We start from the raw sequence: 17,024 nt of genomic DNA, 5'->3' as shown, positions 1-17,024 counted from the left end.
ATTGAGCTGCATGAGCTGCTTGTAAATTTTGCAGATTAAATTGACAAAGGATTAATCTCCAAAATTTACAAGCAGCTCTGCCCAGTTTTTAAATTGGATTGTTTGGGGTTTTTTTTTGCTATTGAGTTGTATGAGTTCTTTGTGTATTAATCCCTTATCAGATACACGATTTGCAATTACTTTCTCCCATTCTGTAGACTGCCTTTTCATTTTGTTGATTTCCTTTGCTGTGCAGAAGCTTTTTGCTTTGATGTAGTCCCACTTATTTTTGCTGCTATGGCCTTTGCTTTTGATGTCAGATCCAAAAAATCATTGCCAAGACCAGTGTTAAGGAGCTTATGGCTTATGTTTTCTTCAAGAGGTTTATGATCTTAGGTATTACCTTCAAGTCTTTAATCCATTTTGAGTTGATTTTTTGTGTATGGTGTAAGATAGGGGTCCAGTTTCATTCTTTTACATTGGCCTGTCAGTTTTCCCAACACCATTTATTGAAGAGACTGTCCTTCATATTGTATTGTATATTCTTGGCTCCTTTGTTGTAAATTAATTGACAAATATGTGTGGGTTTATTTTTGGAGTCACTATTCTGTTCCATTAATCTATGTGCCTGTTTTTATGTGAATACCATACTGTTTTGATTTTTTATACTTTGTAATATAGTGTGAAATCAGCACGATGCTTTCAAACTTTGCTTTGCTCTTTCTCAAGACTGCTTTGGCTATTCAGGGTCTTTTGTGGTTTCATACAAATTTTAGGATTGTTTGTTCTATTTCTGTGAAAAATACTGTTGGAATTTTGATAAGGACTGCATTGAATCTATAGACTGCTTTGGGTAGTATGGACATTTTAACAATGTTAATCCTTCCAATCCATAAAAATGGAATATCTTTGTGTTTATTTCTGTCTTCTTCATTTTCTTTTATCAATGTCTTATAGTCTTCAGTGTACAGATCTTTTGCCTCCTTGGTTAAATTTATTCCTAGGAATGTTATTCTTTTTTGATGCAATTGTAAAGAAAATTGTTTTCTTAATTTGTTTTTCTGGTAGTTGGTTACTAAAGAAATGCAACTGATTTCTGCATATTGATCGAAATCAGGAAATTTATCATTGATACAATACTACTATCAAGAGACCATATTCAAATTTTACAACTTGCTCCAAAAATGCCCCTTATAGCCAATCCCCCCACCCCTGCCGCCAAGTCTAGGATCCAATCCTGGATCACTCATTGCATTTTATTGTCCCATCTCTTTAGTCTCCCTTACCTAGAACAGCTCCTCCTCAACCTTTCTTTTGTTTGACCTTGACATTTTTCAAGAGCACAGGCTAGTTATCTTTGTAGAAATATCTGTCAATTTGGGTTTATCTGACATTTTCTCATGATGAGGCTATGTGGGTTTTTTGCCATAAGTATTACAAAAATGATGCTGTATCCTTTTGAGAGCATGATAACTTGAGGCACATGATGTTGGTTTCTCACAATATCAGTGATATGTATTTTGATCATTGATTAAGATGTTATCTGCCAGTTTTCTCCAATGTAATATATAAGAAATCTTATATGTAAATATCTTGTTTCCTATCAAACTTTGTCCTAATACTTTTAAAGAACCATTGATGATTTTCTAATCCTATCACTTATATTTATTAATTAGCATTCCACTCCAAGGAATAGCTTTCCTTTCTCTCCTCTTTATTCATTTATTTATATCACTATAGAATCATGGAATTTTATTTAATCCAATGGATTATAATCAATTCCTACCATTTATGTTGATCTTAATTGTCCCAGATTTGGCAATTGGATCATTCCCCTTTCACACTGCCTCCAATGTACCTTATGTACCTGTAATTCTTTGAGCACTTCATTATATTTCCTTATTTGCACATGCACACTCACTCACACAAAATGTTCTCTGCTCCAGCACTGGAATTAGCTTTTGCTTTAAAGAAACTTGGTTCTTTTTAGTGGACAATGGCATTTATAAATCAAAATCTCAGCACTAGGTGTGTTCATTGATACTTATGTCATTGCTTAAAGGCAAGGGACAGAGCTAGAACAGAAAACACACACACATACTTTTCTATCTACCTGGAGTTTAATACATATATTTAAAAATCCATGATTTCATATTGATACCTCCAATGCAAAGGCAACATATTTTAAATTCCTCAGCCTACAGTGAAAGCCTAGCTCACGTTATCTGCAATAAACTTATTCTCTCAAGCGTAGAGCACACAGAAACTAGTTGAAGAAGTGCTAACCCATACTTCTGTGCAAAGCAAATCTATTTACTAAGATTCATTATTCACCTAGTATTCTCAAAATGTATAATGAATACACAGTTGACTCTTGAACAATGTGGAGGGTTAGGGGTGCTGAACCCCCTGCAGTCAAAAATCCACGTATAGGGACTTCCCTGGCGGTCGAGTGGTTAGGACTTTGCCTTCCGGTGTGGGGCTGGGGTGGGGGTGGGGGTGGGCGGAGGGCAGCGGGGTGGGTTCGATCCCCGGTTGGGAAGCTAGGATCCCTCATGCCTCGTGGCCAAAAGGCCAAAACATAAAACAGAAGCAATATTGTAACAAATTCAATAAAGACTTTAAAAATGGTCCACATCAAAAAAAAAAAAATCCATGCACAACTTTATACTCGGTCTTCTATATCTTTGGTTCCACATCCACAGATTCAATCAACCACAGATTATGCAGTACTGTAGGACACATTTACTGAAAAGAGTGGGCATGTAAGTGAACACTCACAGTTCAAATCCATGTTGTTCAAGGGTCAACTGTACAGCTATTTTACTGGGTGTTATATAGTATTTCAATTTAATTTTAACTTGTATTTCCCTGATGTCTAACAAAATGCTTATTTGCCATTCACGTAACTTCTTTTATTAAGTATTGGATCAAGTCTTTGGACCACTATTTTAATAAGGTTTTAATCTTTTTACTGTTGAGTTGTAAGAGTTCTTCATATATTCTTTTTTTTTTTTTTGGCTACTCCACGCGGCATGTGGGATCTTAGTTCCCTGACCAGAGATCGAATCTGTGCCCCATGCAGTGGAAGCACAGAGTCTTAATCACTGGACCACCAGGAAAGTCCCAAGTGTTCTTTATATATTCTAAACTTATATTTAGAATATATAAATTAGATGTAGTCTGATTTATCAATTTTATTCCTTTATGGTTGCTTTATGTACCTTGCCTGAAATTTTATCTACCCCATGTTGTAACAATATTCTCATGTATTTCCTTCCAGAAATTTTACTGGTTACATTTAAGACTATGCTACATCTCAAATTAAGTTTTGTATATGGTATAAGGTGGAAGTCAAGGTTGTTTGGTTTGTTTTTCCACATGGTGTTCCAGAACCAGTTGGAAAGATTTCTCTTTCCCCAACTGAATTACTTTGGTACTTGGTTTGGTTCTACTTCTGGGCTTTTTATTCTTTTCCATTTTGTCTATTTGCCATTAGGCCCAAACCACATTGATTTCATTGCCACTTTACATAGTATAGTTAAGTCTAGGTAGTGTACATACTTTGTACATACACTAAGTCTAGTTAGTCTATGTACTCCAACTTCATTCTTCTTTTTTAAGATTGTTTGGACTACTGTAAGTCCTCAGCCTTTCTATAAAATTTTTGAAATCAGTTTTTCTATTCCTTTAAAATGTTTGCCAGGATTGACAGGAATTGCATTGAATCTGAAGATCAATTGGAGGGCTTCCCTGGTGGCGCAGTGGTTTAGAATCTGCCTGCCATTGCAGGGGACACAGGTTCAAGCCCTGGTCCAGGAAGATCCCACATGCTGCAGAGCAACTAAGCCCGTGCACTACAACTACTGAGCCTGCGCTCTAGAGCTTGCAAGCCACAACTACTGAGCCCACGTTCCACAACTACTGAAACCCGTGTGCCTAGAGCCCATGCTCTGCAACAAGAGAAGCCATTCCAATCAGAAGCCTGCGCACTGCAATGAAGAGTAGCCCCCACTCGCGGCAAGTAGAGAAAGCCCACAAGCAGCAACAAAGACCCAATGCAGCCAAAAATAAATAAATAAATAAATTTATTAAAAAAATAAATATCAATTGGAGAGAACCAACATTTTAATATAGAGTCTTCCAATCCATACATGCCCCTATTTATTTAAATCTTTATGTTCTCTAAGCAACATTTTGTAATTTTCACAGTAGAAATCTTCCATGTCTTCTGTTAAACTTATTATATTTTTTTTTACATAATTATAAATGGAAAAACTTAAGCTTCATTTTCCAGGTGTTCATTGCTAACATGTAGAAATAGAATTGATTTTTGTACACTGACTTTGTGCTCTGCATCTTTGCTAAATAGTTCTAATAACTGTTTTGCAGCTTCCTTAGGATATTCTATGTTCATGATCATATCATCAGCAGATCATCAATTTTACTTTCTCCTTTCCAACATTTATGCATTTCCTTTTTTTTTAGTGCTTTGTTGAATAGAAGTTGTGAGTGGGCGCATTCTTGCCTTGTTCCTAATCTTAGAAAAAGTGTTCAATACTGAGTATGATATTTGTAGGTTTTTCATAGGAAGGAGTTCCCTTCTATCCTAGTTTGCTAAGTTTTTATTTTATCATAAATGGGTGTGTTCTTCGTAGAACTATTAATATGATCTTCTTTAGTATGTACCTATCTATCCACCTATCTATCTATCAATCCACCCAACCAGGAGTCTTTTATTGGTCATTTATATGTCAAGTACCAATATTAGCAAAAAAACCCCAACAAAGGTCAATGTTTCCATCTAACAGAGCCTGTACTCTCCTAGCTTGCCTCTTCCCATAGCGATTCTTTCCCAACTCTGTAGAGCCACAATCACAGTTTAAGACAAATCTTATTCTAAAGCACGGCTCCAGCAACAAGCTGGTATCTTCAAGATTCTTCAGTTCAGACACTGCCAGGAAAACTTTGGGGCAACCAGGTCCTGAGGCTGTTGTGTTCCATCACTGTCATGATCCCAGAGTCCTCACTCACCAGAAAGCTCAATCTTCAGCTGGCACAGCTGAGAAATGACAGGTACAATGGGAACTGTCTTTTCCTGAAATGCTGTAGATCAGTTACAGCAAACAGAACAGTGATCATCAAGGAAAACTGTCACTTTGGAATCCTTTTTGACCAGAGCAGTTATGTAGAAGCAGCTGCATCTTCGATTAGGACCATCTTTTATTCTTTTAAAAACAATAATTGATTTTCAAATATTGAAAAAACTGCGTTCTTGGGATAAATCCTACTTGGACATGATGTATTGTCTCTTTTACAACTGCTGAATTAGATTTGCTAATCTTCTGCTGAGGATTTTTGATTCTATGTTCATGAAATACATTGGTCAGCAATGTTCTTATAATTCTTTTATTGTATTTTGGTATCCAGTTAGGGTGGTATCAGTGTTATGAGGATTAAATGAGTTGGGATATATACATATATACATATAAACATATATATATGTCAATCTATATATATTTAAATCCAGTCTGATATTCTGTACCTTTTCGTTGGTGTCTTTATTGCACTTAAACTTAATGTAATCATTATACAGTTGGGTCTACATTTTGCTACTTGTTTTCTATCTGTCTCATTTGTTTTTTAGTCCTCTGATCTTCCTTTCCTGCTTTCTTTTGATTAAACATTTTTTAGTATAGCACCTCAATTCTTCTGTTGTTTTTTATGTATTTTGGGGGTTATGTATTATTTTTCTTTGTATTTTTTATTAGTTACTCTGGGGCATTACAACATGCCTTTTTAACCCATCACAGTTCATTTAGAGTTAATACAATACTACTTTACATAAATATAAGAATCTTACAATGTTACTGTCCATTTCCTCTGTCCTTTGTGCTATACTGTTATACATATACATGTTATAAAACCCACAATAAGTGTTATAAGTTTTGCTTTAAACACTCACATCTATTCAAGAAGTTACAAGCAAAAAATATACACAGTTGATCCTTGAACAACATGCGTTTGAACTGTGCTGGTCTACTTACACACAGATTTTTTTTTCGATAAATATACAGTCAACCCTCCATATTCATGGGTTTCACATCTGTGGATCAAGATTTCCATCCATGGTTGGTTGACTCTGTGGAGAGAAAACCCTCGGATACGGAGGACCAACTGTTTTCATTGTACTATACCATTTTATATAAGGGACTTGAGCATAAAATCTGTGTGATTTTAGTATAAGTGGGGCCTCCTGGAACCAATCCTCCACAGATACTGATGGACAACTATAGTCTTTTATATCTTATCACATATCTACCATTCCCAGTATTCTTCAAATAGATGTAAATTTGTACTTGATATCATTTCCCTTCAGCTCAAAGAATTTTTTTTTTAGCATTTCTTCTATGCAGGTCTGCTGGTGACAAATATTGTTTTTATCTGATAATATCTTTATTTTACCTTCATTTTGAAGGATAAGTGTCTACATATAGAATTCTGGGTTGAGGTTTTTTTCCTTTTAGCACCTTAAAATGTCATTCTACTGTCTTCTGACCTCCATGGTTTCTGATGAGAAGTCAGCTTTCATTTGAATAGTTTCCCCTACAGGTAAAGCATCAATTTTCTCTGGCTGCTTTGAAGATTTTCACTTCATTTTTAATTTTTATCAGTTTGACTATGGCATGTATATGTACATGTGCATAGACAAACACATATTTTTTATCTCGACTGGAGTTTGCTGAGCTTCTTGGATCTGTACTTTATGTTTTTCAGCAAAAGTGAGAAATTTAGGAGCCATTATTTCTTAAAATACATATATTTTTTCATTCCCATTCTCTTCTATTTCTAGGACTCACTTACATATATTAGACCACTTGATATTGTCCCAAAAGTCACTAAGGCTCTGTATTTTATTTTTTCAATTAGATCATTTCTATTATTCTATCTTCAAGTTCTTTTCTTGCACTATAAAGCCCACACAGTAAATATTTTCATTCTACGTATTGTACTTTTCAAATACAGAATTTCCATTGCGTCTTTTTCTCTTCTGAGATTCCCCATGTGTCCTTTCATTATGACCATTTTTTTCCCTTTAAGTTCTTGAACATATTTATAGTGGGTGCTTTAAAGTCTTTGTCTGCTAATTCTAAAATCTAGGTCATCTTGGGGTCAATTTCAATTGACTCTCTCTCAACGAGTCATATTTTGTTTCTTTGCTTGTCTGGTATTATTTTATTGCACCTTGTACATTGTAGATGATGTGACATCGAGACTCTGAATTCTGCTTTCTTACTCTTAACAGTGTTGTTTTGTTCTAGCAGGCATTTAACTTGAATAAACTCAGACTCTAAAATCTGTCTCCCCAGTGATGGACAGCAGCTGAAATCACTGTTCAATTCTTTCAGCATCCCAGCTGTTGCTTCTTGCCAGGCTTCATGGAGAATCCCTAATCCATGTGCAGTTAAGGAATCCATCAAAGATTCTGGCAGTTTATAACCAGATTTTGGGGCTACCCTCTTTTTAAGATTTTCCCTTTACTTGCCAGCAATTCTGGTAATCCCAAGCTCTTAACCCAGCTCTTCAAACAAGTAAAACTGGAGCTTTCTCGTTGAGTTTAGCTGTACTACATCATATGGACTGCCCTTGGGTAAAACAATATAAATGCAAACTTTGCACATTGTAGTTCTCTTCTTTCAAGGGTCAACTCCCCTCCAATTTCTGCCTAGTATGGTTGCTTTCCAGTGCCTTCAAGAAGTTACTTTTAATATCTTGCCCAGAGTTTAAAATTGTTATCTATGGAAGGTTCAGTTCAACACAATCTACTATGACATGTAAGTCCATCTACTGAGCTTTTATTTCAACAATTATATATTTTTTGTTTCTAAACATTTTAATCATCCTAGTTTAAAATTTGCCTGGTCATTTTGGGTAGTCTCATTACTTGCTAATTTTTGTGATTCAACTTTTTATTTAAGTATTCTGTTCAATTATTTCATATTGTATCTCAGATAATTCCATTTTGTAAAGTCTTTGGGATCTAAATCCATTGATTACTATGTGTTTTAACTTTCACTCATGGTAGTTTGTTTCCTTTTATGCTTGTTTATCTAGATTTTGGATATTCGGTTGATCTTAACCTGTGAAAAAGTAGGGGCCTAAACAGAGGATGCTTCCTCCAAAGATGTACATTTAATTTCACTACTAGCCAAGGGATCCATACCAACTAGAGATCATTTCAGCTCCCTTCCCAGCTTAAATGTAGTCTCAAGTTTAACTTCCTTACCTTGCCTATAGCCCAAGGCTTAGTCTATCAAGCACAACATGGATATCAGTATTTATATTCAGGGTACTCTGCCTTTCATCTGTGCTTACTGATTACGGATCTGGTTTTGGCTATTTTTGTTTCACCTCTTGAGATTTAACTTCCTCCAAGTCCAAGGAGGCAATAAAAAATATGATTTATGCAGGCTCAAGTTGCTTTTTTTTTTTTTTTTTTTTGCAGTACGCGGGCCTCTCACTGTTGTGGCCTCTCCCATTGGCTCCGGACGCGCAGGCTCACCGGCCATGGCTCACGGGTCCAGCCGCTCTGCAGCATGTGGGATCTTCCCGGACCAGGGCACGAACCCGCGTCCCCTGCATCGGCAGGCGTACTCTCAACCACTGCGCCACCAGGGAAGCCCTCAAGTTGCTTTTGACTGATAGAGTCTGAGAGATTCTTGTCTGCCATATGCGGGGAGTCCTTCATGTCACTATTACCAGGCTGTATTATAGCTTCCTCATTTCTGTCCTTACATTTTCGGCTGACTTTTACAAGCAGGAAAGAATTGTATTTAAAATTCATGTTTTTCATACTTATAGCAAGTACTAACAACTTCAATCTTCTTTTAAAATGTACTTATAATTTTAAAGTAAATGAATTAATAGAACTTTGAATATCTACTATGATTCAAAGGGTGTTTATTAAATGGTTAACTTTTACTTAACCTGACACATCACTTCACCCCCCACAACAATAAAAATCATTGCACTTGGCGCTATCATCAGCATGACTACAAACCCAAATAGGTGCAATAAAATAGCTTATCAGACCCAGAATATTCTTATATTCATTTTCTTTTATCAAGGAAAATAAAACGTATTTTAAAGTTCTCTCAGAAAACTCCCAGATTTTTATGAATACATCATCAGAATGGACCCCACAGGAATACGGTTAGCCGTTTCCTCCAACACTAAAGCTATTCCAACTTTATAACCTTAACTCAGTCTATAGCTTGGAACAGAATAAAATTAACTCTTACAGGAATAGATGGAATGTCCTTGGCTGAATTAGCATGATAATTCACACTAATTAGAAAGATTAAGCAAGTGATACGAGGAATCTTTATAAAGGAAAAAATATAAGGGGGGAAAAGCACTAGAAGGGGATTTGATTATTTACAGAAACAGCTATCACAAAAGTATGTTTCACTTTAGTATTATGCAAATATAAACATGGTGTGAAATTTGTCTATAAAGATGAAATCTCTTACAAGCAGCAAATTTATAATTCAATTACTATTTAATGAGTAACTACACTAATCCACGAACTCACTGAGTAACAATCTAAGGGTCACACAGCTAGTAAAGTAGCAGAACCAAGATTCAAACCCTGGTTTGTCTCATTTCAAAGTCTTAAAATGCAAAAAATAAATAAAAAAATTTTTAATTAAGGTTTCAACCTAGATAGAGAAATGATGATGCCACTAATTTTATAATGTACACAGAGGAGGAGCAAATTTGAAAGGGATGATGATTAGCCTAATGAAACCAGGAAGAGCATTTATCCAATTCATTTGTTTTCCCAGTTCCAAGATAGCATCTGCCTTACAGAACCAAAGAGAAGGCAGAGAAAACTATACTTATTGAGAATTTAATTCAAGATAAGTAATCTCTAAATCCTTTAAAAACATTTTAGGTAGTATTTGATGCATACTAAAGAATACATGTATAATGATCAAGTTATGAAGCATAATAAGAAAATAAACACCCATAAACTCACCACACAATTTAAGAACTAGATCATTACCAATATGGATGGGTACACCTGTATGCTCCTTCTCTATTATGTCTGCTTTCCCGAGAAGGCAACCATTAAACAAAATTTTGTATTTATCATTTCCCTGTTTTTCTGCCCTTAATAATCTTATCATATACATACAGAATCCCAAATTAAAGTTTTTCTTGCTTGTTCTTAAGCTTTATAAAGATAATATGCTATATGTAGTTTTCTACAAATTGGTTCTTTCACCCAGTATATTTTTAAGATTCATCCATCCACTCTATTGGTATTGGACATTTGTTGTTTATTATTCATTTTAGATTAATTTAGGCCATGTATATTTTCACAGTTACTTATTATATTTTTTTCCTGTCAAGGTTTAAAGAAATTAGAAAAGAGATATATCACACAATCCAATACCCAAAATACCAAGTACCAAAAAGCCAACATCTCAACATCACTTAAAAACCATACGACTTTCACATGTAACTTGCCAAGATGACTTTTTGCACCACCATTTGTGACCCTGCAGTTTAACCACATTGAAAAATAAAAGTTTACTAACAATTGTGGAGATCCTCTACTAAAATACTTTTGCATTATTTAACCATTAATTTGGTCTTATATCACTTTGCCAAAATAAACTCAGTGAAGTTGCTATATATTTAAGATGTCAACCTCAACTTTAAAGTTATGTATTTATTGCCAAAATTACTGCAGACACTCCTAATATAACATGTGTCTGTTAATATGTTAAGAAAACAGTTGTCCAAAAGGTCCCCATTTAACAGTTTTTTTTGGGTTCCCTACTATCTACAGCAGAACAGGAGCATAGTTCAGAAAGTATCACTACTTGTTAAGCAAACACACATGAGTTTCCATTGTATTCCTATTTGGCAGGGACTTTGTTACACTTTCCTCACAGCTTTGTATAAGTGCTAACTGGGTTATTTTTCTAGTGCAAGAGTAGTGAGGCAAGTCTTTTAGCTTCATTTTGGGGAAAGGAAAACCTCTTTAATAATCCATACCTTTTAAGGGTATAAGTGAAACATATATTTATTGATACCTATGTGTAGGACAGGTTATTAGGTGCTGAGTTCCCTAATCTGGAAAGTAGAGATAACAGCAGCGCCTACCTCCCAAGGTCCTTTTTAGGATTCAATGAGAAAATGTAGGGAAATTGCTAAACACAGTACCCAAATCATAATTAAACATTCAACAAATGTAGGTTATTATTTCTGCAAATCTTTCCACTTTCATGTCAGTTCCTATTTGATACAGATGTCCCTCCTCCCACCCTGTGTTACTTTGCATTTGCTCAAACCTGAATGTAACGGAGAAATAAGTTACTCTAGAAGCACGCAAGAGAGGGTACCTAAATCAGCCTGGGGACAAGAGGCAGCCAGAGAATTTCATGTGTTATATATTATCCCCACCCCCACCCCAAAGAAAAAGTTCTTTACAGAGCTTAAAAAAAAAAAAGTCTCTATTGGGCAGTGATAAGCAAGAAAACTGAAGCCCGGAGGTAATTAAGCGATTCGCTCAACGTTGGATAGCTCTTTACAGAATGGGCTATGCTGCCTCATTTGAGAGCTGGAGTTCAGGTCTCTTGGGACCCGGTCCATGAGTTCTGCCACAAGTTTATATGAGCTCACGACACTAATCTAGGCATTAAATGGCTTTATCAAATTATACGGCGTGATGCAGTCTACTCTGTCCTATTCTCGGTATGTTAACCATATTTGAAATTATTTCAAGCAATACATCACTAAATATAACTCACAGCCTATAAAATCTGTCAGAAGCCTTGTGGAATCAGAATTAAAGTGGAGAAATACTACTGGATAAGTAAGGCTGGAAGGGAAGCAGACGTAGGTTGAGGGAACCAAGCACTAGGAACTGTCGGAGGAAAAGATAAAGAAAAAGTACAAAAACTAGGAAAAGAGAAAAGGTTATTGGGCTACATAATATCTATTCTTCTTGCTCACAGAGGGGCCCAAACACAGCAACACCCGGGGAGGAGATACTTACGGCATTTCGACATTCAGGGACGCACCCCTGTCGCTGGATAAAACCACTGAGCAACCTCTTACGAAAACAGAGAACCTTCGGAGAGAAACACTGAAGCCTGAAAAGCGCGGGCGAACGGTCACTCGACGCTGTGCCACACTCCACGCGGCCCGCCGGAAACACTCCCCCAGCTACAAGGGATCCCAGTGTATGCCGGGAAGGGGGGAGGAGAGTCTACGCCTAGGACAGCTCTCAGCCCTGCCAGGGCAATGCAGGACACTCTCTCACGACTCTGACCAGAAGGCCCCCGATAGATGAGAGGCAGAGCCATCTCCGTTAGCTCTGGAGTAACTATCCCTAGGTTTCTAGCCGGACCATTTGGGTAGGTACTCCGTATCTTCTTTCCGGTAGCGGAGAGGTGCAGTTGCCATGGTAATTAAAAGAAGGCCAAGGACCTTCCGGCCGCTGTGAGAGGGTTGCGGAATCCGTGAGGAGAATTGGCTGCGCTTCCTCGTTTGTGACCTGCAGTTAGGTAGCAAGCAGCTCGCTGTCTGTCTCTTCGCCCGCTCCGTTCGTCACTGTTCGGCTTCCCTTTCGCCACCTGCATCTTTTATCTCTCTGTCATACGTACACTTGCTCCATGTCTGTACTTAAAAATGTAAATATAAATGCAGTTTTATTCCCAGAGGAATACAAAAAAATAGATGTTGCCGGAGATAAGCTGTGAAGGTATTTTACTATGTAGGGACGGTGACTGGATGGCTGTTTTCCCTTGGCCCTTTAGAAGCCTTAGGTGCTTGTAAACAGTTTATTTTTCTTGCTATTGTGCGACTGCTTATTTATGGAGCGGTTCGCTGCAATGTACTCTCTAGGCCCTTGTCTTGGTCTTGGGCTGGAGTTTTAGATGCAGGAGGTTTCCAAGCCTGAGGGGCGCAATTATATATTTAATTATATATTTAAGCTTCAGTTTAGTCTCTCGTTACAGAGAGGGAAAAAATAGCATTCTGGAACATTTCAACCATGGGATTTCCACGTGAGGGAGTCACCTTATTTGGAAAGAGCATTTGAGGACACTCTTAAAAAAAAATTTACATTTTTAAATTGCTGGCTGCAAAACGAACGTTCATTCTCCCTTACTTATTGGAACAGTTTTCTTTCACATTTGTGAGGAGATGTGTGCATGCGTATGTGTTTAAAACTGTGATGCTTAATTATAGTGATACCAATATGCAGTAACCAGACTGTGACACCACATCCCTTCGGGGTCCTTCTAAATGTGGTGTAAGATGAAAGTGTCAGGCAGGCCGTCTGTGTATTATAAATAGGGTACTTCATCCATGATAAGCGATTATTATCTTTTTTTCCCAAGTGTAAAAGACCTATATAATTCAAGAAGGTGCAAGTGATTTAGGCCTCCTGAGTAAGAATCCAATGAGTCCTGAAGGGGACCCTACCTGTGTTGTCTTATTGTTAAACTTGAAATATTCAATTTATTAGGTTGGAATGTATTTTTGGAAATCAGAGCTGGGTAAAATAATGTTGGAAGCTGTTAGACCTCCAGCACAATTTAGGGCCTCATAGTAACTGTTGTACAAGAAGCCTTCATTCACATTAAAAAACGAAGAAACTGTTATCGAAATTTGCTGCCTTTTGCTACTTACTATTAGCTGGATGACTCTCTGTCTCTCAATTTCCTTATCTGTAAAATGGGCAAAAAATATCTGACCACTGTAGTAGGTATAAATCAAGATGTATGACAGTTTTTTAAGCTCTTATGAGCAGAGGTGCTATATAAACCCCCCAAATTATTATTATTAACATTATTATTGGTAGTAATGGAACACAGTAAAACCTCAGGATAATGCTATAAATGACTGGATTTTTTAAATTCAGTCATTTAAAATGTGGGGCTGAATTACTGAGATGTTAGTGAAATGACCTGGTTGATGCTGCTGTGGAGATGGACGCCAACTGCCAATCACATTATAGTCAAATTCTCATTATGGTGGCGATTCACTCTATCTACAGTTTATTTAGCACTTATTATGTGCCAGGCACTGTTCTATATGCTTCCCATGTGTTAATTTACTTAATCCTCATTACAATCCTATGAAGAGTCTTAACTGACTGTCCTCTAATTTTGAGAAAATAGATGAATGCTTTTCCTTTGCCCTGTGATTCTTCTTTTGTATTTATGTTACACCTTTGTTTTGGCTTTGTTCTTTTGACTCTCTTATATATATATTTAGAAAGCAACTGCCAAAGGCTTATTCTAGCTTAACATATGATAATATAACTGTATGCATATTATAATGTACATATTTTTTCCACATATAAAAACCTTGATGTCTTGATTCCCCCTTGCCCCAGTTTGAAAGGTAAAGTGACACTTGAATTTTAGGATTAACACTGACTAAAATAAAATTTTAAATTATTTTCTAATAGAATGGCCATCAGTCCAGGAAGTGATGCAGCTTTCTCCAGTCAGAAATCAACGCTTTCAGAGAGTCCTCGATCAAAGAAATTTCCACTAACTGAAGAGGAGATATTTTATATGAATTGTAGAGCTGCCTACTTAACTGTTTTCAAAAGCAGCTTAGATAACATTATTTCTAAAGATCAACTTTGCTTAGGTAATTTTTTTTAACTTAAGTAGCTTGCCTTATTTGTTGAAAGTTAATAGATCAGAAAGACTGCAATTAGAATTACATTGTTGAATCATTCCAATTTCTTAGTTAAGCTTGAGCAGTGGAACTACCTTATGCTATTGTGCCATTTTATATAGCTACATAGTCTAAGAGGTTCAAAATAAAACTTTCAGTGTTCAAATAGACTAGATTAGTATTTTTAAAGCTTCCATCAATTACTTGCTTAAAATTATTTTTAAAATTCTTATCTTGGTACTTTAAGATTCATAAATTCTTATGTTGGTACTTTAAGATTTATAATGATAGAATTAAAACACTTCTGGCAACTGAATTACTAGTCTGAATTTGACCTACACTGGGGAAAATGTAAAGGGAATATATATATATATATATATATATATATATATATATATATATATATATATATATATATAGTTGAATGATTATAAAAGAGTAGTATTAGAAAATAAGTGAAACTTTAAAAGAAAATTAAGAATTTTGGGTTTTGTCCTGTTCTTTAGGGGTGAGGGCTCGAGAGAGTTGATCTTTTTTTGCTTCTTTCCATTATATTTTTTTATTTTATTTTTTATTGAGGTAGAGTTGAATTACAATGTTGTGTTTATTACTGCCGTACAGCTAAGTGACTCCGTTATATATGTACATTCTTTTTCATATTCTTTTCCATTATGGTTTATCACAGGATATTGAATATAGTTCCCTGCCCTATACAGTAGGACCTTGTTGTCTATCTATTCTATATATACCAGTTTGCAACTGCTAATCTCAAACTCCCAATCCAACCCTCTCCCACCCTCCTCCCCCTTAGCAAGCACCAGTCTATTCTCTATGTCTGTGATTCTGTTTCTGTTTCATAAGTAGGTTCATTTGTATCATATTTTAGATTCATATAATGATATATAAGTGATATAATATATTTGTCTTTCTCATTTAGTATGATAATCTCTAGTTGCATCCATGTTGCTGCAAATGGCATTATTTTGTTCTTTTTATGGTTGAGTAGTATTCCATTGTTTATATGTACCACATCTTCTTTATCCATTCATCTTTCGATGAACATTTAGGTTGTTTCATATCTTGGCTGCTGTGAATAGTGCTGCTATGAACATAGGCGTGCATGTATCTTTTTGAATTATAGTTTTTGTCTAGATATATGCCCAGAAGTGGGATTACTGGATCACATGGTAATTCTATTTTTAGTTTTCTTTTTTTTTTTTTTTTTTTGGCTGTACGTGGGCCTCTCACTGTTGTGGCCTCTCCCGTTGCAGAGCACAGGCTCCGGACGCACAGGCACAGTGGCCATGGCTCACTCGCCCAGCCGCTCCGCGGCATGTGGGATCTTCCCGGACCGGGGCACGAACCCGGGTCCCCTGCATCGGCAGGCGGACTCTCAACCACTGCCACACCAGGGAAGCTCAGTTTTCTTTTTTTAAAATAAATTTATTTATTTTATTTATTTATTTTTGTCTGCGTTGGGTCTTTGTTGCTGCACACAGGCTTTGTCTGGTTGCAGTGAGTGGGAGCTACCCTTCGTTGCACTGTGCGTGCATCTCATTGCAGTGGCTTCTCTTGTTGCGGAGTATGGGCTCTAGGTGCGCAGGCTTCAGTAGTTGTGGCACGTGGGCTCAGTAGTTGTGGCTTGCAGGCTCTAGAGCACAGGCCCAGTAGTTAGGCGCACGGGCTTAGTTGCTCTGTGGCATGTGGGATCTTCCTGGACCAGGGCTTGAACCCATGTTTCGTGCATTGGCAGGTTGATTCTTAACCACTGCACCACCAGGGAAGCCCTATTTTTAGTTCTCTGAGGAACCTCCATACTGTTTTCCACAGTGGCTGCACAAACTTTACACTGCCACCAACAGTGTAGGAGGGTTCCCTTTTCTCCACACCCTCTCCAACATTTATTATTTGTTTAATGATGGCCATTCTGACCAGCCTGAGGTGGTACCTCATTGTAGTTTTGATTTGAAGTTCTCTAATAATTAGTGATGTGAAGCATCTTTTCATGTGCCTATTGGCCATTTGTATTTCTTCTTTGTAGAAATGTCTCTTTAGGTCTTCTTCCCATTTCTCAATTGGGTGGTTTGTTTTGTTTTGTTTTGTTTTGCGGTACGCGGGCCTCTCACTGTTGTGGCCTCTCCCGTTGCGGAGCACAGGCTCTGGACGCGCAGGCTCAGCAGCCATGGCTCACGGGCCCAGCCGATCAGTGGCATGTGGGATCTTCCTGGACTGGGTCACGAACCTGTGTCCCCTGCATCGGCAGGCGGACTCTCAACCACTGCGCCACCAGGGAAGCCTGGGTGGTTTGTTTTTTCGTTGTTGAGTTGTAT

At 37.0% G+C, this 17,024-nt stretch overlaps 2 protein-coding genes and 1 non-coding gene across 9 annotated transcripts in view; 1 reads left to right on the top strand and 2 right to left on the bottom strand.

The window, feature by feature from the left end:
- ITGB3BP (integrin subunit beta 3 binding protein) overlaps positions 1–12,232 on the bottom strand; it is a 90,601-nt gene extending 78,369 nt beyond the window's left edge. Inside the window, exon 1 of one of the 3 annotated variants that reach the window (XM_073788937.1) lies at positions 12,053–12,232. In XM_073788937.1, the coding sequence (XP_073645038.1) occupies positions 12,053–12,057 (5 nt within the window). In that variant the 5' untranslated portion in view covers positions 12,058–12,232. The remainder of the gene's footprint in view (positions 1–12,052) is intronic. The other 2 variants (XM_019919666.3, XM_019919665.3) reach the window with 2 other exon arrangements.
- Positions 5,066–5,200, bottom strand: LOC117309808 (small nucleolar RNA SNORA16B/SNORA16A family). Its single transcript, XR_004524105.1, has one exon. It is a non-coding gene; the product is annotated as a small nucleolar RNA SNORA16B/SNORA16A family (small nucleolar RNA).
- A 1-nt stretch (position 12,233) lies between the features above and the next one.
- EFCAB7 (EF-hand calcium binding domain 7) overlaps positions 12,234–17,024 on the top strand; it is a 50,769-nt gene continuing 45,978 nt past the window's right edge. The window contains exons 1-2 of one of the 5 annotated variants that reach the window (XM_019919657.3): positions 12,234–12,413; positions 14,477–14,664. In XM_019919657.3, the coding sequence (XP_019775216.1) occupies positions 12,346–12,413; positions 14,477–14,664 (256 nt within the window). In that variant the 5' untranslated portion in view covers positions 12,234–12,345. Of the gene's footprint in view, positions 12,414–12,451; positions 12,564–12,642; positions 12,761–14,476; positions 14,665–17,024 lie in introns of those variants that run through there. The other 4 variants (XM_019919652.3, XM_019919653.3, XM_019919654.3 and 1 more) reach the window with 4 other exon arrangements.

Source organism: Tursiops truncatus, chromosome 1, assembly GCF_011762595.2.
Source record: "Tursiops truncatus isolate mTurTru1 chromosome 1, mTurTru1.mat.Y, whole genome shotgun sequence".
NCBI classification, from domain to species: domain Eukaryota; kingdom Metazoa; phylum Chordata; class Mammalia; order Artiodactyla; family Delphinidae; genus Tursiops; species Tursiops truncatus.
Note: the sequence above shows the minus strand (reverse complement) of the source record. Positions and strands in the feature narration are given on the sequence as shown.